This window comes from Candoia aspera, chromosome 4 (assembly GCF_035149785.1).
Source record: "Candoia aspera isolate rCanAsp1 chromosome 4, rCanAsp1.hap2, whole genome shotgun sequence".
Classification (NCBI taxonomy): Eukaryota; Metazoa; Chordata; class Lepidosauria; order Squamata; family Boidae; genus Candoia; species Candoia aspera.
In genome coordinates, this window is record NC_086156.1 from 79782994 (window position 1) to 79803077 (window position 20084).

The following is a 20084-nucleotide window of genomic DNA, read 5'->3' on the forward strand; positions in this document are numbered from 1 at the left end:
GTGCTACGCATGCGCTTTACAGCCTGGATGGGAGCCCCCTGCTCTCCATCCGTACTCATGACATCTAGCCAGTTCAGGTATTTCATGTGTTCCCGCTCAAGCACACCTGGTGCAACTAATGAAGCCCTTGATTAGTTGCATCAGGTGTGCTTGAGACAACACCTGTTTTGCATACTGTATGTGTGCTGTTGTGACGGATTCTATTCAGGGGGTTGAATAATTCTGAGACTGGAGAAGTCGTTATAAGTTGCATTTTCAGTTGACTTTGGGGACATCACTTGAAGCATTCGTTCTGTTGAGCTATTTCGATTGCTTTTGTTTGATTTGTTCATCGCAAACAGCTGAAAGTCTGTACATTTTGACAATCAACCTGATTTGCAATGGTGGTTGAATAATTTCGATTACAACTGTATATAAAGCACAATAGTTACTCAGGTGGTTTAGAATAAACTTCTGAAGAGCTAAATATAGCTTGGATTAGAAGATCTACATATTTTGAGGAAAGGGTTAAGATTATAATTGCTCAATTGAAAGAAGGGTGGAAGGCATAATTCTATGTTTTCTTTCTTTTTTCATTTCTTTATTCAATTTTTCTTACTTTTTGTTTATTTTTACTGTATTGAAAAAACTCTACACACACACACACAAGATCTACATATTTTTTGCTAGAAGTGTCAAACTCAATTTCTAAGCAGAGTAAAAGACAGTAAAACTGAGTTTGTTCGACATTCCCCAAAGGCCAATAAAACTAAGGTTTTTTCTGCATCTTGGGGGTGGAGCAGACTATTTCACTGGAAGACAAACCCAGCAATAGTAATTCCAAAATGAAACAAAGAATTCTTGCTCTACAGATGTTTCTGCTCAGATAGCTGAGAGGGAGGGAGAGAGAGAGGTTAACTTGGTCTGCAGACAATTCCTTGTTCCTGTTCATTGCCCTGCTCTCTCTAACCACACAGGTTTCTGTAAGAGTCTTTATTGGAAAACCAATAATGATAATTATATACCCCACTCCCCTTCCAACTAGTTATGTAGCTGGATAAAAGGTAGCTTGTTAAACAGAGACTCCTCTCTAAAAACAGGCTGCTGCAAACAATTCTGGCAGTTGCTGCAGAACTTTGATGTGTGACCACACATGTGACAACACGCAAGAGAAACTGATCAGCTGCAATGTAGATGCAGCCTTGTTAACTGAACAGCTCCTGAATGAGTGATCTTGTGACATTTATTACCTCTATGGAATAAACGAAGCAGATTCGAAAAGGCCCAGGGACTGAGACAGACAAATAAAGAACCAGGCCCTATAATTAGTAATCTGTGCAATTCAGAACAGTAATTTATAACCTAAATCTCAGCAAAAATAATCAGAAAAAACTTTCAAGCATATGTAGCAATTCAAGCACATGTTTGTTTTTAAGTAGAAGATGGATATGGAAATGGTTAATAATGAACTACAATGACACAAAGCGGAAGCCTTATATGATATGCATATGATAAAAAACATGTCTGCCAAGCCACAAATGCAAGTCCTTTTAATTCTATAAAATAGTTTAAATTCATGGAAGAGTTGATCTGGATGAACAGAGGAACAGAAATTGGCTACAGGCTTACCACCTCCTCCACGGCAGGCTTGAAAACACAAAGGAACACTGAGTTTGTCATGTATAATTTGAGAACACAAAAGCATCACTTCATCTTAGCAACACAACACTGATGCTCCATTGTCCAGGAATGTTATGCCCATGTCCCCTACTCCACAGTGTGTAACAGCTCAGGCTATGAGCAATGAGGTTAACCAGCTCATATCCATGACATCATTATACATCCTGAAACTAAACATTAGGCCTTTTATCTGAACCACCAATGTATACTATACAGGGAGAACACAATTTTAATAGGTTAGCTAGCCAGATTTCAAGTATTTTAGCACTGCTCTTTGAAAAAGAGCAAGGCCACCAGCCAAAGCATATGGATACTTTAACCACTATTTAAAAGAGGATGATCAACTAACTTTTCAAGGTGCAGAAAACACGTTCAAATAATGGAATTCATTTTCAAAAGAAAATTAATATTAAAAAAATCACAAAGCAATCCATATATGTATACAATAACCCACCTAAGCTGGTTCTTACTGGAACTTGTCTAAGTCAGAATCTGTCAGTATTTGTCTTTGAACAAAGCCAAAAGAGTGAGCAAAGGAACAGAGGCTATGTTTGACGGGCTAATCCTCCCACTTAAATCTTTCCATTAAAATTTTACAGCACTAGAGGGAAAACTTACCTCTTCACCCTCCTCTGAATGGGTGGAGAGCTGGTCATGCTGGATTATTTCGGCATCTTCCTCAGTTGGCCCATTGCCTACACGGATCCCACCAAAATTGAGTGTCCCCTAAAGCAGGCAACACAGGAGAAAGGACATATACATTTGATTCCAGAAAAGTTCTCATGTATAAGCGCTACACAGTGGAACAAGATTTGTGCAAGAATTCTTTGGACTACAGGTAGTCCTTGACTTACTACAGCAATTGGGACTAGAATTTCCATTGCTAAGCAATGCAGCTGTAAAGCACAACTGCATCACTTAGCGATGGCAATCTCTGCAGTCCTGGTTGCTGTCATTAACTGAATCCTGCAGTTGTTAGGCAAGGCAACTTCCTGCTGGCTTCCCACAACCAAAGTTAGTGGGGAAGCCGGCAGGAAGTTGCAAGTCCCAGGCCCGCAGGCAGGTAAGTGTCAGCTCTCGGGTGAAGGAGGGAGTGAGGGGGTGCAGGGAAGGATCAGGGAGGGTGCACGAGAGGCGTGGCATGGGGACAGTGCAAGGGGGTGTGCGAGAGGCATGGTGTGTGTCAAGGAAGGTTGTGAAGGGTGTGTGAGAGGCACAGCAGGGGTAGGGTAGGGTGCGTGAGGGGTGCAGTGTGGGTTGGGGTGAGAGGGGGAGCATGAGAGCGCGGTGCAGGTCAGAGAGGGTACACGAGAGACGTTGCACAGGGAGAGTGCGCAAGAGGCACTGCACAGGTCAGGGAGGGTGTGCAAGTGTGCAAGGGTGTCTTTCTGGGGAAGCCAGCAGGGAAGGTTGCAAATGTCAATCACGTGATTGCAGGGCGCGTGGCAACTGGTCTTAAGTGCAAATGAATTGCCAAGCAGCCAGATCACAATCACCTGACCATGGGGGTGCTGGGACAGCCAGAACTCTGAGGATCGGTCATAACCACCATTCGTTCAGCGCTGTCGTTAACTTGGAATGGTTCCTGACCAAATGGTCATAGATTGAGGACTCCCTGTACTTATGTTTTCCAATTCACAGACTTAGATTTGGATTCATTGGGCCCTCAAGTCCAGTCCCTGTTCAGTGCAGAAATCCAAATTAAATAATTACACACATATAACTGTCCCTTGCCTGAAAACATCCAGTGAAGGCAAGACCACCTCCTCTCTGGGTAACATGTTCCACTGTCAAACCGTTTTTATTATTAGGGAGTTTTTTTTGCTTTTCTTTAGATTAAGACCATCATTCTGTATCCTATACCTTACATTATGAATCTGGGCATTTGACTTTCTTTACTAAATAAGAACTTTCCATTTTTAATTTCCATCTAGTAATTGGAGCCCAGTTTTCTATTAAAATTATTTAATTTTGTTTCTGTCTTCTATCTATTCCACCAAGTTTTGGTTCATCTATAATTATGGTAATCATTCTGTCCACCTTGTCATTTGACATTAATGAAACACTGACGAATACAAAACCTAGTATTAAACCTGTGACATCTCATTTGATATTTTAGGCAATGTGATAAAGAAGAGTTGATGGGTACTCTTCAAGTATACTTTTCAGGATGGTTATGGATCCACCTAGACATACTATCCAGCTCATATTTAACTAGACTGCAAATCAAAATATCATCAGGTATATATTATGTCTATAGAATCCCCACAATCTACTAAGGAAGTTATTTGATCAAAACAGAAATAAGATTAGTCTGACAAGATTTATTCATGACACTGATTTCTAGTAATTTCACTGCATTTTTTCCAAGGTACTTCCAGACTCATTTATTATTTGCTTTAGAATATTCTCAGGTATCAGTGTCAAATTTATAGTCTATTGTTCTCTGGATCCTTTTTTTTCTTTTTGAACAAAGGGATACTTTCAATCTTTCAGTCATCTGGTCTCTGCCCATTCTCCAGCACTTATCAGATTACAGAAGCCAAGCCAATCTATCAGCAAGTTCTTTCAGTATCCTAGAATGAAATGTATTTGACTCGAGAAATCTGAATTCATTCAGGTTCAGTATGTATTCCCTAGCTATGTTGATCAAGCCTGAGGTGAAATCCTGCTCCTCTTTATCTGCCTTTTTTTTTTAATCTGTTTGATCTTGTCCAATTCTCAGAGACTGCCTGGACAAGTCCCTGCAGTTTTCTTGGCAAGTTTTTTGGAAGTGATTTGCCATTGCCTTCTTCCTAGGGCTAAGAGAGTGTGACTGACTCAAGGTCACCCAGCTGGCATTGTGCCAAGGTGGGACTAGAATTCATGGTCTCCTGGTTTCTAGCTCAGTGCCTTAACCATTACACCAAACTGGCTCTCATCGGTGCCTAACAGAATGTACACTCTTGTCTCAGAAAAGACTGAGCCAAAATAAGAACTAAATAGTTGGACCTTCTCTTTGTTATCTGTTAGCTTTCTACTATCTCCACTCAGCTTCCTTCTTGCTTTTTATTTTGAACATACCAAAAAAGCCCTCTTTGTTGCTTTTTAGCATCCTTTGCTAACTTCAGCTAACCAGCTCATTTTAGCTTTCATGTTCAGATATCACAATTTTACAGTTAAGCTGGATTAATGCATGTGCCTCACTTGATGAAATGGTCAGTAGGAAGAACCTTGAGGAACAGGAAGAAGTGCTGCAATGAAGACAATAGTCAGATAAAAAAAAATTGAGTCCAAGGCAGAAATGTAATTTGAAAAAGTATCTCAGACCTGACCCTCCCTAGTTCTCACAAAGACAAAGGGAAGGAGGGGGGAAGTGCATTCAGAATTGCAAGATTCTGTTACTGTAACCTTATAATAAAAGTATTATTCATACATTTGGTTTTCTAGTCTGGTCTACTCCAAAGGGCTGGCATTTGCCTTTCTAAGTTATAAAAAGGGGGTGAAAAACCTATTTCTGGGGTAGCTTATTTTTGAAAGATCTACATGTCTCCCAGTAAGTTCCCTGGAGCTAGAAAAATGTAACTTTAGGGAAGAAAGAGGAAAGATGAAAGTATTAGCTGGCAAATAGAAGAACGACAGCAGGGCCAACCAGCCTCTCATATGAAACAGAGTTGTCATTGACAGGTGCCTGAAGACCCAAGCAGGGAAACTCAAAGCTACCCTTACACAGCAGGCGTATGTTCAGCCATTTGACACTCTCAACTCCAGTGTGCACTGTCAGGGAGTAAAGTTGGGAAAAGTAGCTGCAGCCAGGCAGAAACACTTCTCACCCCATTTCCCTCATACATTCATTCATTAACTCACAAATTTACTCACAAGCATCCATGCCGGCATTCCAGCTGCCTGGCCAATTGAGCGATACCTGGTGTTTTCAAGGACGTGCCAATGTCCAGGGGCAGCCTCACCCCACCCAGGCTCTTAGCTTACAAAAGCAAACACTAGGAGTGTGTATGGGTGTGTAGGAGAAAAGGAGATAGGAAAATGGCAAGCAGGCGAGGAAGTGGGAGGTGATGTCTGGAGACTGACAGCTATTACAGGCAGGCAAGAGGACTATCAGTCAATTGCCATAACCATAAGCTACAGTGAGCAGCATACCTTGGTGGGATTCCTGCCTAGCATTTGGCTTGGGAGCTCACCTGGAATGCCCAAAAGCAACACTGCTTAAGAGCAGAGCCTGGAGCTTGGCAGCAACTAGAAACGGAACAACCACACTGAGGCAGCACCTCATCCCAACTAGTGCAAGAACATCTGGAAAAAGGCAAAGGTTGTATGCTACTTTATAGACTTTGAGACTGTTGTCTGAACTGAGTATTAAAAGACTAAGTATAAAGGACTAAGTATTAAAGACGTATTTATGTGGCAACAGCAACTTGCAAGTCCTAGAAGGGTGGAGTTGACCCAGAGCAATATCCTGTAGTTGGGAAAGGCGTGTGCTGCAATAAAGCACTGTGTACAGATTTGCTACACTGTGGTGGGTCCAGTCCTTGGGAAGCAAAGACCCCTCACAGGTGCAGCTCTCCCCAAATTACTAGAAAGCATTGATTAATCAGCTGGATCATTACAAAAGCAGTAGCAAGAGCAGTCAATTGCATGTTTTATTTTCCTCTTAATATTAAAAATAGTTTTCATAGAGCTACCCTACCGATTACCAAGCAAACTCAAATTATTCACTGACAAAAGTGAAATAACATACCTTGTTCAGCTTCATTGGGCAGAGCACAACCACCTCATTAGCTGACCCCCAGAAACCCTGCCCACAGTTAACCCATCCCATTTCAGAGGATCCCGATTGCAAACTTTCGTAGCTGCAGAGAGCCTCTGTATATAGGGACACTCTAACCTGAAAACCAAATACAGACGACCCTCGGAGGTATTGTGGGTTTGGTTCTAGACCACGGCAATAAAGCGAGTTATCGCAATAAAGCGAGTCCCACAAATGTTGTGGTTTCCCTGAGCATCTAAAAGTTATGTTTACACTATACTGTAGTCTATTAAGTGTGCAATAGTATTACTGTATGTCAAAAAAAATGTACATACCGTAATTAAACAATACTTTATTGCTAAAAAAATGCTAATCTGTTGGGAAAATGGAGCCGACAGACCTGCTCGACGCAGGTTGCCGCAAACCTTCAATTTGTTTTTAAAAAAAAGCAATATCTATGAAGTGCAATCTTAAGATCTAATACATTATTTTGTAAGTTTCCATAGGAATATGACTGGTTAGCAAGCAGCTAGAAACAGAATACTGAACTTTGACTTGACACAGTAAAGTAGTTCTTATGATTGTAACCCTGACTCTGTAAGCCTGAGGTTAGAAATCACCCTTGCTCTCAGGTAAAATGAGACAACACTTGAAGTATTGGGTTTTATATACAATATATAATTCCAGTTTACAAAGCAAGATTGCAAATATGCTATATTCTGTCAAATAATATGCCTGGTTTTTTAAAGAAGTGATCATACAAGTTATCCCAAGAGCAAAATACTGCAACAAGAAGTCATGATATTCACATGATTTTTAAGACAGTCAGGAATATAAAAGAGAACAAACTGCTGGAGAGAGAAGGAGCTATCAGATTACATAGGATTCTCTCCACCTCAGTGACAGCCTAGAGTTCAATACACTGTCACAAGGATTCCTGAACTACACTTTTAGTAGACAGAAAAATAGTGATGACTGAAAAGGCAAACTCAGAATAGATTGTACTGCTGCAAAGACATTACCACATAACTGTAATTAAAAAACATGGCATGCAAAATTTAAAATAGGTTAGAAAGAGAAATCCTGGGCTGGATCGTAATGGAAGGAGGAAAAAAACCTCAACTACGGAAAAACCAAGGGCAAATACGAAACAGGGGACATTCTTTTCAGGCTGAGATGATTGTTTTAATGAAGTACTGTACTGTGTTTTCAAACTATTTTCGCAGGAACTCTGAAGTTCTTCGGGAACTTATCAGAGGTCCCACAGTAAGAAAAATAACAGCAGGCAAGCTACCTATAAATCCACTTTTTCACCATTGCCCACTTCCCTTATAATTTGCATTCGGAAAAGATGGTATGCAACTAGGGATATGTGTGCAAAGGGACAATTAGTTCCAAAAAGACCTGGCTGGCACTCTGAAATCGTGAGCACATGCCTTAAAACATGCCCAGAATCTTCTGCAACAGAACTGCAGGATCCTCTCTATATAAAACAAGCCTGTATCATTTCCTATATGCATGTGTGTAGAACTTGAAATGCATGAGATTATTGGATTGTATCTTTTTGAGGGAAAGGCTCTGTGCTATTCCTCCCCCTCAGGGTAGATACTTTCCAAAGCTCCTGACACCTTCTGTTTTCACCATGCGTATAGGTGGGCATCTTTTAATCCACTCACTGTTGCAGCCGCTGCTGCCTCTATTGCCTGCGGACTCTGGCCTGGGCTGACATGGGATTCCTCGGGCTGCCCTTCCTGATAGTGAATGGAAGGAAGGAAAGAAAGCAGGAAAGGAGAAGAAAAACAAAGAGGAAAAAGGGGAGACAAATGGAGGGGTCATGGGAAGATGAGATGGTCAGAGAAGGAAGAGGGAGTGTCTTTAACTGAGCTGCATTTTGAAGGGCAGTTGCATCTTAACAACGTACTTGCCACAAGAACAGCAGATCTGGAAGCCAGAGACAAATCTTTGGAGAATCGTGGGGGCAGTCTGTCTTTTAGGCTGCCCAGCCCATTATTTCAGAAGCATGCAACTAAAACAACTTTCCCTTTATGAATCTGGATAAAAAAAAAAGAATTCAAAACATACCCAAGGGTTTGTGGAGGGCTTGCATTTCCTTAAAAAGCAGCACCTTTCTCTATATGGCTAACATCTTCCAAGCCAAAGATAGTGTTAAAAAACATTTGTGACAGGTGTCCACTGTTCAGAAGAAAACACCAAGAACCCCACAGGGTTGGGCATACCTAAGGTAGCTCTTTGGACTCCTGTGTGGCAAGTACATGCATATGGATCCAGATTTCAGGAGACAGATCCAGACAATAATAGGCCATTATGAGTGCATCTGTGCCTTAGCACAGAGCAGAAAGAACCAGAGTGTAATACTCATCTGGATGCAGCTCTCCATAGTAGAAACTTGGACCAAACCTCCAGCACTTGAATAAATAAAAAAGACTCTTGTAGGAAAAAATCCTTATAGTCACCCACCAAGTGTCTTCTTTGCAAATATTGTTGGCGAAGAACCAAGGGCTTAGCAACCAGCATCCATGGGATACATAGAAACGCTACTACTACCAGGAAGCACTGAAGACCTTTCTGTGGAGAAAACAGGACAATCAATGACATCACTAAAATCTTAACGAGAGTAGCAGCATCGCACATCTGGTAGCAAAACATTCCATGCCAATGACAACTGCGGGGTACAGGGACCCCAACTTGAACTTTGTTAACAAAACCTAGCCATGCTATCCATGGGAGATAGTGAACCATTGCTAAAATGCCTATGAACCTGCTGTTAATCAGACTTTAGGTTCTAGATTATTGAAAAAGGACTACAAACTTCCCTGTCATACCAACTTCTCTCATACAAGCTACACTGAAACTATTGGGAGCTGATTTAATATACCTTGATGTCCTGACTCCCAGGAAACACTGAGACAGGGAACTGTTCTCTAATGTTTTATTGCTAATACATAACAGTAATCCTAACAAACTGAACAAGCGTGGGAAAAACCCAGCCATATAAACCCCGCAGGTTAAGGCGGTCCCAATCTGTGCCTCTTGGAATGGCTCACCAATTCCTCAGTGCTACGCATGCGCTTAACAGTCTGGAAAGGAGCCCCCTGCTCGCCATCCTTACTCATGACACTTGCACAGTATTTTCCAAAGACTGTACTAACAGATAATGTAACATCAAACTCAGGTTTGACATTTTGCCTCCCTCCCCCAGGATAGCTCATTTAGAAGCCCAATTTTTTTTTTAAAGAAGTGCCCTGAAGAGCAGGATAGTTCTTTACAAGGCCACCTACCTGCCCGTTATAAAGCATGATGGTATCTTTATCATAGGAGAAGAGGAACATGTTGATGAAGTGGATAAGAAGACTTGGCGCATGCATGGAGTTCTTAGCATTGTATGCTGCCCACTTATAGAAGATAAGGATGATCAAATATCCAAATAATGATGACATGAAGATAATTTCAGGGATAAACCCAAGGAAGATGTTCAGAGGTTTCTTAAAATAGCTATAGAGGTATAAAAAATATGTTTAGGGGAAATTTAGGCAGTGTTTTCAGCCAACAGATTACGAAATTAAGTATTTAATTATAACACAGGGTCACTGTGCTAAATGTAAATAATTTTGATTCAAACAGGAGAAAATAAATAGTAAAGTCCAAGCCTCCTTCAAGTCAAACTTAACTTTCGGTAATTTCATGAACATGTCCATTTTGTTATCTTGGCAACAATGTATGTTATAAGCAAAGTTCTCCTTTTTAAAAAAAATTCAACTGCATGACTTCCAGCAGTTCACAAGACTCAATTATTAGGAAGAGTGTGAAAATAACCTATAATGAATATTCTGTTTTTATTTCCATATCCTCTACCTTTTTATAATTTAACTAAAAAGAGCCCACTCACATATGGTTCAGCAGACTAAGTGTGATACCAAACAGCATGTGGGTGACGCCCAGAATTACTGACATCTTCATTTTGAAGGAGTTAAGGAACGTCAGCTTGTTGGTGGCAATATTCCAGATCTAGAGAAAAATTAAACAAGACAGGAAAAGAATGCAGACCGTGGCATCTGGAATTCTTTCCAACCCCTTTCAAGCAGTGGCCATACATCGTGTGTATATATCCACTGGGAAGCACCCATTCATTCTGGGTCACATGACCCGAGGGAAGGGGTTTAGAACAGAGCAGTCACAACATTTTGAACCACTGCCCAAGTGCTTCTCCCACAGAGATACACTGAGTGAATTTTTCACAGATAGTTTTCTCTGCAATCTCCCAGCCTAATTTTTAAAGATGATCTTTCATTTGCTCGCTTAACCAATTAAGCACAACCAGTTTGTAGACCTCATGACTAGAGAAACAATGTAAAGGAAATTCTGGTAGTCCAGGTGAACCTGCCATCCATTTTAGACATAGCTAGGACAGCCTGCCACACTTGTAAACCCTTGTCTCAACTTCCCTATCTGAAAATATATGTGGAAGCAACATTAACATTTTTTCACTTTGGGGTTGAGGATCTTTTAAAAAAAGTTCCTTACGGCCTATTGCAGAAGACTAACATAGCACCGTGTATAAGGGAAAAGGCAGTTGCAGACAGCTTATTTCACCTCCCCCAACCAAAAGATCATTTATCAGATGAGACTAACCTGACAGATTCACCAACCAAAGAAGCTGTTTCTTCCCTCCCTTTTTTGTTTCCCTTTATATCATACCCATGTGCTTGTGATCATAATCTATTTTATATTTTAATATCTGTTCAGTAGAAGTAGCATGTCTCACATTTCTCCTAATTCGTATATAAATGTTATTTTCTTAATTTGTGAAATACAAAGTTATTCTGGATTGTTATGATAAAAGACTGGACTCCAGCATCCACAGGTATGTGCGTATAAATATCACATCATATTTTTGGATGATTCCCTATATTAAGAGCTTTCTGCATATGGCAAGTCAGCACTTCAGGAAAGGATAATACAAGTTGTATATCACTGATGCATATAGGAAACATTCAAACTTGTAATCTTTAAAGCTCAGGATGAAATCTAAAATTCTACCATCCCACCCTGCATAATGTAATAATCACCTCTTGCCATGCAGTAAAAGCCCATCATACTAACACAACAACTGAACCCATCATCTTTTTATCACTGAATCAGACATTCTGACACTTTATAGGTCAAAAGAGATATCAACCAAAGGGTGAAGTCCTGAGAAACTGGGAAGGCAAGGGAGGGGAAGCAGCTTGAAGGAAAGGGAAAGCCAGGAATAGAAAACTGTGGTTCATACCGGATCAATGCCAAAGGGATATGCTCCACCAAAGACGCCATCAATGGCAGGATTGAGCTGAAGCATAGGATACTCCCGGAGAAGGTCTTCTCTGTAGAGAAAGAAGAAGCCTGTGCATGAATATCTGAGCAGAGTAGAACAAATATGACAAAGCCAGTGTATCTTTGGCACAGTTACAAAAGAGTAAACAATTCAATTGCTTCATCTATTGTGGCAAATGATATTATTGTGCCATTTCCATGTCTCTTTATCAACTCATCCTTTTCCAAACCTCCTGAAGCCATTTCCCAAACATTTTGCTGTCCCTTGCCTTTGTAGGTATCTCATCACTTACGTCCAGTTGGATTTCTGGAACATTGGCCGGACACTCCAGGATGAGCCAAACATATTGAGTGACTTGGAGAAACAGTCATTATAGATCAGACCAGTGTAAATGGAGAAAGAACCCATCAGCAGTATAATGTAGCGGCCACTGAAAATAGTGTTGAATATCTGGCCAAGTTAGGAAAGGAGGTTAGGAGAGGGGAAAGAGAAGAGAAATAAAAAAATGAATTGGAGATATGTGACAAAGATACTTTTTGTAACTTACTCTAAGAAAGCAAAAGTATGTTGCCAAACATCTTCCTCTGACCCCTGGATGGACAGTCTTTTTCAGCTTTAGGACACATTATAACTTTCTGATTTCTTTGAGGGAAGGGACTTTTTTTTTGTACTTTTCTAGCAAGGGGTAGGGGTTCAAAGAGCAAAAATGATTCCTCTGGCCTTGCAGAAAGTTAAGGCACACATTTTGCCGCTTAAACCTTCACCCCAAATGGGGAAGATTGGCCTGATGTTTAGGAGAGGGAGATTTTATGAAGTACATTTTGTTCCTTAACTGCCCCCTCTCTCTGAACTGAACATTTAATTCCATCAGTTCCATCAACTTTGGTGGCTCCATATGACTTCTGGGCTACCCAACTCTGCTCTATCCTATTCAAAGGCTTGTGGTCACAGCTCTGATTCAGAAGAACAAAACACACACTGAAATATCTGTCAATTGTTTTGCATAAGGACACATAGCAGAAAAATCTTTAACACAGAAAGCTAGAAATAAAAAGGTGCTCAAATTGCAAACTACTAAGAAAGTTCCTTGAGAGACTGCCTTGAATTTTACATGTTAACTCAACATTTCTCAACTTTTTGACCCTGGTCTCGGGGAACCCCTGCACATTCAGGCTCAAATATAGGCCACAAGTCACAAAATTATTATATTCGTTTCATGTGCAGGCCTGTATATATGCATTAACAGTGTTCTTAAACTAGAAATAAAGAATGAAACTTACCTCTTTATGGTGAAGTTGCCCGAATTTGAAATAATTTTTTAAATACATCGTGATCTCCCAGGGAACCCCTAGTGACCTCTCGTGGAACCCTAGGGTGCCACGGAACCCTGGTTGAAAACCCTGTGTTAATTCCTCAAGTCAGTGGTTAAATTACCTCATTATCACTCTTTTGTGATAGAATGCGGCTCTCTCTGATCACCATCCAGACAGCAAGAAGTGTCATAAGAATGCCATGGCCAAAATCTCCAAACATCACAGCAAATAAGAATGGGAAGGTTATGATTGTGTATGGAGCTGAAAGAATGCGAGATTGCAAATTACTTAACAGAACAATACAGAACAGCTAGTGAAAGTGGTGACCTACTGAGCATGTCTGGACCTTGAAAAAGCCTGATAGCTATTTCTTCAAATTGCATATAAGCCAGTTTAGTTTATCTGTCATTAGGAAATGTGTTGATACTGGTGCCTAAGAAATACAAGAAACATTTATAAACTCATATAAGTCTTAACTGTATCCTTAGTTACACTGAATGTAATCATCATAATTTTGGAATTGAGCCTCACATCTTCCCTTGCACAAATAAGTACACTATCTTTTCCACATCAGCATTCTGGGACAAGGAGTGCTACCTGTCCATTCCATTCCTGTGGGAAAACCTGACCTTTATTTCTCTCAGAGTTTGGTCTGGCAGCCACAAAGTCAACAAACCTCTGAACAAAGAGAAATCCATATGTGAGGAAGTGAACTTCAAGCTCATTTAATTAGATTAAAAAATAAGCTGATATATCTTAACTTCTTCTCAGCACTCAGATTCATTTCCAACACAATCTTCTCCCTCTCTCCTACAAAAAGCAGTTTGTTTGCTCTATGGAAAATGCCATGTTTTTATGGGGAGATACTGCAGAAAGCAGAAAATGGAAAACGGCACCCATGGACAAGTGACAAGAAAAGAATTAAACTGGTAAGAAACATTTTCATCTCCAATGTAGATATGTAGTTCTTTTTAAATCATAGTGTATCCCCTGCATGTGAATTATCATTGCCAACCTATTTTAAAGATTCTTAGATAATTTCATACACCTGCAACTTAATGAGTAATAGCCATGAAAAACTAGAGCTGTAAACATGTTGCATTACTGTGATTCTAAATCCCACCTACTTCATTCTCTCATTTTTCTGTTTTTCGTATCACTTCCAGTCAGTACTTTACATCCACTGAGTAGTGTTTTTTACCCTCCCCAGATAATATTTTAAACCTCACTAGACTGCTTTCATTTCACTGAGATTTTTTCCCTTCTAAACCATTTCATACAACTGTGGTTTCCACAAGGATGCTAATAACTCCCTGATGGTTGTGGTTAGTGCTGTTTTTGAGTTCTGGCATTATGACTGACAACATTTTCATTTTCTCCATACTTTTCTCTCTCTTCTTCCCTTTTACTTAACAATTTTCTAAGCAAACATCGCAAAAGTCATCCTTCCCCACAGGATTGATGCCCTATCCGTTTTATTATTTTGATTGCACTTTCCAACTTTATAGTACTTTTAACATGACTTGAACTGTACAGAGAAGTCTAAAAATGTTCATATGGATCAGAATAAAAATGTTAAGGAATTGATAAAAGTGCTGCTACTATTGTAATGTTCCTTAACACGGTATATGCTTTTTTCATATTGGCTGTACATATATAAGGTAACAATATAATTGAAAACATTCCGTCACAATCCCTTTCCTGGTCCATCTTTGACATTTGATTACACTACTCCATATCTGCCACTTTAGTGTCCCTGCATCTGTTCCCTACCCCCTTTCCCTATTTTTTAAATATATTATCAATCAGATCAATAGCACTCACATCTCATAGAAGGTTCCAGGGAACACTTACACTCAAATCCAGAGTGTTTCCATCTGGCTGCTTCCTTAATGATTTTAGGATATCTCAAAGGTATATTTCTTGGTGTGCCCAAAGCATGACTTTATTCATATTGGTAAGGAAAGTTAAGTCATGTTTTATCACAATATTACCCCCTTCCTATCTTCTTAATTCCATTCTCCAGCTCAAAATCTGATTGGGAGTCAATGATACTAAGCTACAACATTGAGTTTTTTCTGGGCATCTGATATTTCCATCCACAGCCACTTTGCTGAATGGCCTTCCCTTTAATGTTCTGATGCTTCACTATCTGTCATCCACAGTGTGCCCTAGCCTTCTATTAAGTGTCTCTTCAGAAATCACCAAAACCACCAGTTCTCACAATTTCATCAAGATTCGATTATAGGTAGTCCTCAGGTTACAATGGCAATTGGGACCAGAATTTCGTCACTAAGCACTGCAGTCATAAAGCCTGACGTCACTTGATCGCATCACAGTCCCAGTTGCTGTTGTGACTCCAGGACTGCGCAGGTAATTAAGCAAGGACCTCATGTGACCATGACATGGGAAGAGGCGGGAGTCTCCAGCAAGCAGGCCGGTACGTGAGAGGTACAGGTAGGTACGTGCCAGGGGTGGGTGCTAGGGAGTGTTGGGAGGCAGGTGCTGCAGGCAGGTTGGTGCTGCCACTCCACTAGGAAAGGAAGGGGGTGGGGCTGGGAGTACTCCATGCTGCATGCCATTGCCAGCTGGGGCAATCATCCTGCCGGGCAGTGAGATGGGGACGTTTCTGTGGCACCTCCCCCATGCATGACCATGACATCTGGTAGTGATTCCTGGCGGGTACTTAGCCAAGGGTTTCCCGCACAGCAAGGCAGCAGTGGTGAGGGCGCCTTGCACAGCATGGCCGACAGAGCCCCGCACCGTAGGGCTTGAGGCCAGCTGGCATCAGCAAGCCCAGCAGAGGGGAGGGAGGCAAAGATGACGACAAAAGTCAGCTGGGGCGGCAGCAGGGGGGTGGTAGTAAATGTGGGCCGATTGCCAAGCGCCCAGATTTTGATCATGTGACCACAGGGGTGCTGCAACAGCCGGAACTTTGAGGACCAGTCCTAAGTCCATTTTTTCAGCACCATCATGACTTGGAATAGTTGATGAACAAATGGACGTAACCTGAGGACTATCTGTATGTCCTTTATATCTATAAAAAAATCCTCCATTTTATCTATAGGGTTCCACCATTAGCACAGAAACACCTATATTTTAATATGCCTCTACCCTACTTTAGTAGGAGCAGGTTATGTGAGGTTCTGGGGGAAAAAGGCAGGTTACAAGAGGTTCTGGGGGGGAGAAAAAAAAAAGTCTGCATTTTTTTTTAACCTTCCCCAGCACTATATGGGAGTAAATGCTATTTATGATTAATTTGGCTGGTTTTTTTAATAGGAGAAAAGACCTATGCTACCCTCTATGATCTTTGCCAAGATTCACCCCCACGCCCAAACACAGACATTTTTATCTGTTTCAGTTTCTTTCCATAAGTTAAACTGATGCGCAGAATAAGTGAGAAAGGAATCAAATCAGACTCCTCCAACAATGTACCAGAAGCTAGAGTTTTGTAGGAGACATGCATGTACCTGGATTAATCTCACGATAAGTTCCAATGCCATAAGCATCTACAATGTTTTGAAACCCAGCAGTGAGTTTGTTGGTCTTGTTGTATGTAGGTGGAGTCTGGTTGGTTTGCATCCTATTCAGGATAGAGGGAACAGTGGATCCACTATGCTCCTGTTAGACACAAGCAAACTGAAGATTAGAAAAACTACTTTTCTACTCAGCAGAACCCCTGACAGCTTTTACAGTCTTTCTCTCTTGAGCATGCTCACTCAAAAACACCTTTTTATTTAGCTATTTTGGAAACTGCTTTTTAGTTTGGGTGAATGCAAGTTGCCCAAGAAGCTCTTATTCAAAAAAAGGAGCAAGATAGATAAGTTTAGATTTCCTCTTGAATTGCAACCAGAAAAATAATGGATGCATCACTCTTGCAGCCAAATATCATAAATTATGTATATGCATTTGAAGAAGTTCCTTTAAATATATATAAAATATTTGCTTTTAAAATTCACTCCAACCAAAGGATTTCAAAGGAAGAGGGGGGTCACTTATCTGGATCCAAGCCTATCTGTCCTTCTGAAAGGACAAAAATCAAGGCAAAACCCCCTCTTGAGAAAGAGCTAAGAAATGTGAATCAAAGGTTATGTGTTTTCAAAGTTGGACACATTTCAAGTAACAGCACTGTGTCCCTCTCTAGTCCAGCAGTGAAAAGGATGGAAAGGGAATGTTTTAACTAAAGAATTCTAATTCAATCTGTTTGCACAAAGAGATTTTGCTTGCAAGACTCAGAGAAATCCATGTTTTAATGAATGTCAAGGCTAGCAATAATTTTAGATATCATAGCAGAGATGGGAGGTATGGACTGTACTCACCGTACCACGCCTGAGGGCAAACTGAATGGAGTCAAGGTCAGCAACAGGACACCAGACTTCAGCAATGAGACATTTCTGAGTCACATCAATGTTGCAGAGATTCAGAGTATGGTAAATGGCTTTCATCTTGCGCACCTTTATGAACCAGACACGGACATTCTTTGCAGCAGCCTGAAGAACCCTCTGCCGATGATCTTCAGTTTGGTTCAGTACCTACCAAAAGAAAGAGAAAGATGATTTTGTTACTGCTCCGATTAAATGACCAACAGCAATATAAAAAGGAAAATGGAGCCTATACTGCATATGTCATCTATGAGCTATGGAAATTCATGTAAGCACTCTAGTTTGAGAATTTCAATACTTTCAAACCTTAGCTCAGCCTTCACACAAACTACAAAATTGGCCCCTTCACCTTAATAGCCAAGATTCCCAGGATGATTAAATTTAAACCATGCACTGACGTCCACCTGTTCTACAAAAAGTGAACAACCCTTTGATTCCAGGAACAAAACAGCTGAAGGCAGGAATACAGACGACACACTGGTGAGAGCAAAAGAGTTACCTCTGTTCACCGGCTCCACAGTTCCAATCGTGTTGTTGCATTTCCAAATGTTAACTGCAGACAAAGCACATTCTTGGCTTATCTCCTAATCTCCCCTTAGACTATTCCAAAAGGAAAAATGGTTTCCTTACATTCCCAATAAGGGAAGGCTCACACCCTCTTTCCCTCTGCTTGTATTTACTAGAATAAAGTGAGAGAAGAAGACCAGCTGGAGAAGTGTAAACTCGAGCTAGGAAAGAGTGGAATCCAAGCGTATCCCAGCCTAGGAGATTTCTCATGAAAAAGGCCAGATTGTCCCAAATCATTTAAAGTGTGTTACGTTTTATACTAACTTCATCTCATTGGTTCAAAGATATTTACAGCACCAAAAAATAGCTGCCTATGCAAAGTCTAGTAGAAAGCTACAGCAATATAACCACTTTAGAAACTATGCTGAGATTATCTATTTTTACAATAATATTTGTTATTTTATATTAATAGTATTTCCCACACTGCCTTTGCCAAAGACTACAACGAATGTGGACACAAGACACATTCCTCCCCAGAAGATTCTAGTTCTTAAAAATTTAATACAGTAGCAGAATCCTGAAATGTACATAAAAGTTCAGGAACTAAGCAATATAATTAATGCAGGAATAGCTAATATTCTGCATCAGTTAGAGCTTTTAAACATCCTTCAGAAATCAGCTGTTGACAAAGCAGTTTTAAAGCTTTTATTCTTGAGGTTATGAAAAGCATGTAAGACAGTTCATAAGAGCCCTAGTTTTCAGGAAGGATAACACAAAGTTTTGTACATAGTTGCCACTGGCACTGAAGAAGCAAAACCAACTATAATAAATGAACTTATTTGCCCAACTGTATTCCAATTCCACACTGTCACCTCTAAATTAAACTTCAACCTACTGTCTTCATCTATTTGAGCACAGCCTTTTAATGCTGGTTCAGAGTGTTCTATGATGTCAAGTTAATTAAAATACTGGGCATAAGCATTTTGATGTTACCAAACTTCAAGATCTCATTATACAGATATAGAACAACAGACGGTGAGAAGTGTGGCCCTTAATACACACCATATGACAGCTGGTAAGTTCATTTCTTAGTACTTGCCTCAAAATTACTTCTGAAGTTCATCCAAAAGAATAAAACCAGTGTAGAGCCAGCACCAAATCAAATAGCAAAACCAATGGCTACAGGAGAGGTAGGCAATTTATGGCTCTTCAAATGTTATTGGACTCCCTTCAGCTGTAGCCAACCAGATAAAAGCTACCTGGCATCAAATCCATCTACTTAATATGAACTCCGCAGTGCAAATTACAACCTGTGTGTGCAGATAAATCTTCCATAGAAAACAATTCAGAAATAAAGGTAGTATAAAAGAACATCAAGAACCCTCCCTTCCTCCCTTGTCCTATCATCATTTATACCATCAGAAGGTCATCAATCCTTGTGTTTACTCCAGCAGCCATTTCCTTCCTTTCCTGTGGAGTTTCTGGACAGGGGTACAGAGAAGCCCGGAATCTGAAAGGCACACACAGGTGATTCAATATAAAAAGTAACAACATGACCATGACAATACTTTGCTTGCTTCCCAAAAACTAGCAGTACATTGTATATGTAAATAGATGGGAAGGTTAGAAAATAATGCAAAATGAATTGCAAGAGCTACAAATCAAAAGCAAAGGACTTCTTATTCCAGTTTGCTTACCCTTCACAGATCTTCTTGACTCTGTTTTTCAGCTGGTCACCTTGGAAGAAAATAATGAACACAGACTTGTGCACATAGTCACCCTAGAAGAGAGAAGAAAAGTCCATTTGGGGTTAAAGTTACTCAACTGATAGTAGCAAAGCAGTCAAAGTATTAGCCTTGGACCAGGAAGACCTTGGTTCAAATCAGCCATAAAATTTACTGGGGACTTCTCAAATCCAATCCCTCCCATTATACCATTATCTCATCCTTGCTAAGCAGAGCCATATATATTCCTTTGAGTTCCTTGAAGCACTATTTCAAGATTTGAAGCAGGCTCAGGATTGGTGAGAAGGGGGGGATGAATAAAAGAAAGGCCCTCAGTTTTCCTCAATTACTTTATTTTGTCAAAGAATAGATTGATCATCAATATAAGGCCTTTGAAAATGGCAAGAAATCTAGGTCATTCTA

The 20084-nt window shown here is 40.4% G+C and overlaps 1 protein-coding gene across 5 annotated transcripts in view; it reads right to left on the reverse strand.

Annotated features, from left to right (window-relative positions):
• Nucleotides 1-20084, reverse strand: part of ATP6V0A1 (ATPase H+ transporting V0 subunit a1) — a 53093-nt gene that overhangs the window by 15465 nt on the left and 17544 nt on the right. For 3 of the 5 annotated variants that reach the window (XM_063300727.1, XM_063300726.1, XM_063300724.1), the window contains exons 7-18: nt 19635-19717; nt 19354-19447; nt 17368-17580; nt 16519-16669; nt 13170-13309; nt 12028-12185; nt 11694-11784; nt 10311-10429; nt 9703-9916; nt 8882-8989; nt 2278-2385; nt 1609-1626 (exon numbers count right to left, since the gene is read on the reverse strand). In XM_063300727.1, the coding sequence (XP_063156797.1) occupies nt 1609-1626; nt 2278-2385; nt 8882-8989; nt 9703-9916; nt 10311-10429; nt 11694-11784; nt 12028-12185; nt 13170-13309; nt 16519-16669; nt 17368-17580; nt 19354-19447; nt 19635-19717 (1497 nt within the window). The remainder of the gene's footprint in view (nt 1-1608; nt 1627-2277; nt 2386-8881; nt 8990-9702; nt 9917-10310; nt 10430-11693; nt 11785-12027; nt 12186-13169; nt 13310-16518; nt 16670-17367; nt 17581-19353; nt 19448-19634; nt 19718-20084) is intronic. The other 2 variants (XM_063300728.1, XM_063300725.1) reach the window with 1 other exon arrangement.